Source organism: Echinops telfairi, unplaced genomic scaffold (assembly GCF_000313985.2).
Source record: "Echinops telfairi isolate 266 unplaced genomic scaffold, ASM31398v2 ScPeMD7_5;HRSCAF=22, whole genome shotgun sequence".
NCBI classification, from domain to species: domain Eukaryota; kingdom Metazoa; phylum Chordata; class Mammalia; order Afrosoricida; family Tenrecidae; genus Echinops; species Echinops telfairi.
In genome coordinates this window covers 424,182-430,376 of record NW_022103901.1, presented here as the reverse complement: position 1 = coordinate 430,376, position 6,195 = coordinate 424,182, and the positions used below count along the sequence as shown (strand labels likewise).

Sequence of the window (6,195 nt, the reverse complement as noted above, 5' to 3'; positions counted from 1 at the left end):
GGGTAAAGTTTACAAAGATCTGTAAGAATTTAGTGGAGGGACACAATGGTACTTCTCAGTTTAGATGAGCCCTTTGTAGACTGAACTTGTCTTTCTCCTAGGAGAGAAGCAGCAGAGAGGGAATAACTTCAGTTCCACCAAGAGCGAACTGGGAGTAGAGCTTGTCTTCTGAGCCCAGGGTCCTCAGCTGAGAACCTCCTAGACGCAGGGGAAGATGGGACTGGGCCCATGAGATCTGAATGCCAGGCACAGAGAAGCTGAGACGGGGACTGTTCCCGCCAAAACCTCCCCAGAGCTAATGTGTGTTTCCCGCTTCCCTAACTGTGAGAACGTCCACCTGCAATATTTTTATTCTTATAGGGGCACCAGCTAATTAAGACACAAAATAATCATAAATAATTTTAATTAAAATTCAAAGCACAAATACATCAATGTTACTATTTTTTTGTTGGGAACACATTTTTTTCCTTTATGTTAATCCAAATACTGGTTTATGGAAATAAGACCCACTTGAAACTCACTCTTTCAGGCACTTGGGGTGTAGGAACTGCTAGAAAAAATACAATTTTCCTTTACAGTTAGGTGTAAGCTGCTTTTATCTAAGCAGGACTGACTTTAGGAACCACTGTATCCATTTACATCTATACAATCCTTTAAATGCCAGTGTATTTAACACGGGAGATTTCACGGACACGCTTATCAAGACAGCATGTTTCAGGAACTAGAACCCAACGATTGAGAGTTTACAATGACCTTGGCTTTTTAAAAATAGTCAAGAACATCTCGCTGGGTGTGCCATGAGACAGAGCCAGCCACCAAGGTCCAGCGGTGTCCAGGGCCCAGGAAGGGCTCAGGGTTGCTGAATCTGGTCGCCTGGGTGCCCAGCTGTCTGCAGGCCTCTCCGTGAACCGTATGGAGAAACAAACAACCCCCCTCCCGGCCCCCATTGTGAAGGCAACTTCAGATGGCTGGACTAAAAGGCTGGTCCCAGCTGACCAGGAGGCACGCGCGCGGGAAGGGCCTTCTCGCTGTCACTGTCGCAGTTAGCCCGAGGGTCCTGCTGATGAGCCCAGCAGGCGAGGACGGAGGCATCAGTCAGCGCGCGGCTGCCAGGGCCTGCACGTGCTGCAGGAGCTGCTCGCAGCGTGCAGGGGAGCGGTGCTTGTGGAGGACGGACTCTGTCTCCTCCAGCAGCAGCTCGGGGGACAGGGCAGCGCCCGCCTTGAGCACCTCTGGGAAAGAGCGCAGCACGTGAGGGTGCTGGGAGCGTGGACCTGCCCACCACAAGCCCAGGCCACTTTGGGCCCTGACAGGTGACCTGTGCAGGTGACCTGGGAACAGCCCTGAATCCTCTGGCCTTTGCGCCTGACCACTGGCTCTCCGTGAATCTTTCCCGTCTGTGAGCTCGGCACCATCGGCAGACTCACTTGCAGAGATGCTCCGCTCCAAGTCACGGTGGAAGCGTGGGCAAGCTGTTCACCAGTCACGTGCACAGAAGCTTCAAACCCCCAGAACCCTGCTGACCACGGAGCAGCGCGCGCGCGCGCGCGTGTGTGTGTGTGTGTGTGTGTGTGTGTGGCGGGGGGGACACAAACTGTGCGTCTCAGAAGCAGGCTTTACTTTGCCTCAGGCAGCAGCAGTCCACACAGCCCTGAGCTGGTGGCTTTCAGATTAAGGGTATCAAAGCCACAAGGGTCCAGTGGCTGTCGCCCACCCTGCGCACACCTCTGGGGCGCCCAGCCTGTGCATGTTCTGTGCTGAGCGGGGCTGTTGGGTCATCAGGTTACGTGTAGGGAGTGGCCCCTGCCCTTGGGCTGCCGGGGCCATCTGTATCTGTAGGGAGCGGTCACTGTTCCCAGCAGGGTCACCTACAGGGAGCAGGTTACCAGATTTCTTCTGAGGCTACCCTGGGTGGACCCCACCCCAGCCTCCCTTCAGGTGGCGGCCTGGCAGCTCCTCACACTCCCACCCCCCCTGCGCTGACACAGACATGCACCCCTGCGGGAATGCAGCGAGAGGAGCCGCCCAGACATGGCGCTGACGGCCAGCTGTGTGGACAGAGCGTGATACTTCTGGTACGTACAGTGAAGCAACCCCCTCCCTCCACAGGGGCACACTGGCACCCTGTGCACTCCCCTCTGGCAGCAGCTGACCCGGCTCACCTAGGATGGCGTCCTGGACGGCAGGCTCTGGGTCGTCCAGGTACACCAGCAGCTCCCGGTATAGGTACTGGATATCACCCTGGTAGTAGGCCTTGCTGTCGTCCCTGCGCACACACCTGAGCCAGGTGGCCAGGGTGGTGGCAGCCGTGAGCCGCACCTCGTTGGAGGCATCATCCAGCCGCTTTAGGAGTTCTGCAGGAATCCAGGGCAGGGCCAGTGAGGCAGCGCTGGGCCCCAGCCCACGCCCTCAGGGCTATCGCACCTGGAGCCCACTCACAGCAGGAGTGTGGACGGCCACTGGCTCAGCAGAGCTAGATCCTGACCTTCCCTGCTCTGGCCGCCCCAACTCTAGTTCACAGACTGTCCCCTCCACCATAACATGGGGGACTCAGAGCCCCCACTGCCGGGCAGTCCATGCCAACTCATGGCGACCCGATGGGGCGGTGGGGCTGCCTTGTGGGCGTCCAAGGCTGCCAGTCTTTACCAAGACAGACGGCCTCGTATTTCTCCCATGGGGTGGCTGGTGGGTTCGAACCACAGACCTTTTAGTTAGCAGCCTATGTGTCACCCCAGTTCCCGTCTGCTGTCCTACCTGGGTAGATCCTGAGGAGCTGCTCGGGCTCGCGCTGGTCCCCCGCGGTCTCCAGGAAGAGGTTGGTAACGCGGCAGGAGAGCAGCCGGGCCGTCGGAGATTCCTCCTCCAGGACGGTCAGCACCTGTGGCATCAGGGCCCCTTGTGCCTCCAGGATCTGCAACAGCCGGGAAGGGCAGCGGAACGGCCACCCCTCAGCACAGGCCCTGACCCCTCCAGGATCCGTGAGACAGAGGGAGGCATTGTCCGAGGGGCCATGGTGACACTACCACTGTGGGGCTCCCTGCGGCCCCAGGATCTGTGACAGAGATGCCCTCCTCTGCGTGCTCTGGCTGTGAAGACCAGAAGGGAGGGCATCTGGAAGGCTGCCTCTGATGGACTCTGCCCAGGAAGTGCGTGGGAACCTTCAGTCCCCTGACCATCTCTGCTCAGCCTGCTGACCATGCTCTGGGCTGCATGCTCATCACTCAGGCTGGGCCTGGGCCCCTAAACCTGGAGAGGCTTTAGCTCGAACAATAACCCCGCACGCCAGGAGGTGGCGCTTCCGCCACACAGACGGGATGCTGCTCCCACAGCACGGGTCCTTCCTAGCCCACCAGGGGATGAGAGCAGCCTTCCCCGTGAGGCTGAGCCCCTTTCCCGGGCAGGAAAGCATTAGGAGTGAACCACCCTGGGGCCTCTGATGTGCCCCACAGTGTCCCAGCCCCTCCCCACCCACCAGGGACCTGCCCACCTGCCATCTGCCTCAGGGTTTGGCACTGCGAGCTGGCTGACCACCTAGGTGCTGAGGCTGCAGGGAGAAGCCTGCCCCCAGGCCAGAAGCTGAGCCTTCCAGAGGAGCCCTGCACAGTGGGTATGGGCCTCACACTACAGGTTTGCTGGGCTCCCGGGTCGCCCTGCTCAGCGCGCATGTCATCCCTGTGACCCCACCACCCAGACGGGACTCCTTGTACCTGCTCAGCCGACAGGGCCCCAGAGCTGAGCAGTGCCCAGAGGCAGGACATGGTGGCCGTGCGGATGGCTGCAGCCGTCCTCCCGGCGTGCCACTGCAGGTTGGGGACCAGGATGTCCGACACCAGTGTCTCGAGGTGGCTGTGGAGCTGCCTGCGGGCAGAGCATAGAGTTGGTGGGGCGGCTGAGCGCGGGCGCGCGGGCACCAGGGCAGGGGCTCCAGCCCAGCCCCTGCTGGCTCTCCTGAGCAGGCCTTAACAGGAGAAAGCGTGGGAACAGCCTAACCCCGAGCCTGTGTCCAAACATGCTGGACATGAGGGTCCATCAGGGGAGGCCAAATCAGGCACCCAATGACCTGACAACCTCCCCCCACTACCACTCAGAGGTGAGAAGCAGCTTTCACCCCACATTCTCCATGGGTCAGCACCCCCTGAGCAGGCCCCTGTCAAGGAGATCCCAGGCAGCTTCTTCTAGGGGCCTGCCTGTCACAGGGACGAGGCCATTGGGCGGCTCACCTCACCTGCACTGGCCAGAGACTTCTACAGTCAAAACAATTTCCTTCCAGTCCCTGGACTTCAGTCCTCACACCTCCCTGGGCTCCGGGTCTCCCAGACTCACACGGGGTCTGACCCGCCCCTGCCGTCCGAGCTCAGAGCTGCACCCGAGGCAGGGTCTCACCTACCCCCTTGAGTCCACCGTCTCACTCGCTCTGAGCAGCAGCCTGGGCAGAAGCGAGAGGAGCTTCAGGCGCATTGGAGGATCTCGAGTGGGCTGCAGGCAGCTCCTGAGGGTGGGCATCACATGGTGGAGGACCTCTCCCACGGCGGGGCCTGCAGGTCAAAGGGGAACCTGAGTGTCCCTGGTGACTCAGATCCTGGTCTTTCAAGAAGCAGGGGCGAGGGGCGGATCAGAGCCCATTCCACTAGGGGAAGGGGACCAAGGTGGGGGGCTGGCCGAGCAGGTGCTGTGCTGGGGGTCCTATGTTGGCTCAGGTCATGGACAACACGTTTTCATTCGGCTCTGTACACCAGCCAGACACGTGTCGGCATTGCAGAACATGGCCAAGGAACAGAGGTGGCAGCAGAAGGTCACTGCTCCCTCTGAGGACCTGGGTCCACCAGAGTCCTTATCAGCCTGTTACAGACTCAGCACCAGTCGGTGTCATGTTTAGCCCACACACAAATGGCCTCGGGAAAACAGACAGGGCGAGGCAGTCCTCGTGGCCACTACTGCCGAGTGCTGTCCCAGCTCATGGGGAGCCCACAGGTGTCAGTCAAATGTGCCCTGGGGACTGTCCGGGCTGGGACTTTGGAGGAGCCTGTGGGTGGGCGCCACCCTCCAGTTCACCTCGCAGGCACAGGTAGGTTCAGACACTCAGGGTCCTGGTCAGGCACCAGAGGTGACTTCTGAGGGCACACACCTAACAGCACCCTGTCCCGCCCCCTCCCAGGATCCTAGGACTCGCTCAACCAGCACACAGTCAGCCCTTTCCCACAGCGCGCCTGCGTGTGCTACAGATGAACATGTAGATGTCAGCCTGGGAAGCTTGTGAGGCCACAGAGTACGTGCCACCTCGTGTGTTGGGGGTGGGGTGGTGGGCAGAGCAGGGGAAGGATGGGGCACAGATGGGCTCCCGAGACCAGCAGGTGGCCTGCAACCTCAGAGACACAGAAGTCAACAGAGATCTCAGCCATGGCTTCCACAGTGATGAGGCTGTGTGCACTAGTGGACCTGCCTCATCCCCACCACCCCCAGCCCCATGTTCAGCAAGCATCTCCCAGCCTCACTGTCACTGCGGACCCCACTTCCTGTCAGCCTCCAGTGGGCGAGCACCCTGCCCTACAGAGGGACTGACTGAGTGGGCTCACACTAACCACCAGGAACAGGATGTTGCTCCCCACAACCATGCGAAGACCAGTCTAGCACCCCGGTCACGGTGCCCTGGTCCCATGAGGCAGACGTGCCAACCAACAAGTGACATGGGTAGTGACGTGCAGAAACACCTCCCAGAACGGCCACAGGGGACAGACTGGAAGTGGTCACCCACAGGGGAAGGGCACTGTGGGACTTCCACCCATGTAGGTCATGTCTGAGAAGCCAGGTGTGGCAGTTACATAATCTGTTGTCAATTTGAGACTTAAGAGTGAAGGGGTGGAATCTAGTTTATCAGGTTGTAGCTTGCTGATCGCATTTAGAGGCACTAAGGAGATAAATAGTTCACTAGACACATACTACATGGAGCTACGCTGGAGCCCTGGAGCTGGAGGAGCCACGTGGAGACCCACACCAGTGCTGAGATGCTTCCAATGCCACTGGGTCCATAAGACTTTCCACCCACCAGCCTGTGATCTTCCTGCATTTGGCATTATCGCATGGCTGCGATAAGTGAGTCTAAAGAGGACAAATGGGCTAAGATTGGACTTTGTGGACTTGATCTGGATCGGGAGGTTTTCTTTGTGTAGTAGTTTGCTCTTTGATATGAAAGTCTCA

General features: G+C 59.2%; 1 protein-coding gene across 1 annotated transcript in view; it reads right to left on the bottom strand.

Moving 5' to 3' along the window:
- Positions 1–386: 386 nt before the first annotated feature.
- Positions 387–6,195, bottom strand: part of DNAAF5 (dynein axonemal assembly factor 5) — a 14,929-nt gene continuing 9,120 nt past the window's right edge. The window contains exons 10-14 of the mRNA XM_045284322.1: positions 4,388–4,535; positions 3,708–3,858; positions 2,755–2,911; positions 2,163–2,354; positions 387–1,232 (exon numbers count right to left, since the gene is read on the bottom strand). Coding sequence (XP_045140257.1) covers positions 1,096–1,232; positions 2,163–2,354; positions 2,755–2,911; positions 3,708–3,858; positions 4,388–4,535 — 785 coding nt within the window. The 3' untranslated portion in view covers positions 387–1,095. The remainder of the gene's footprint in view (positions 1,233–2,162; positions 2,355–2,754; positions 2,912–3,707; positions 3,859–4,387; positions 4,536–6,195) is intronic.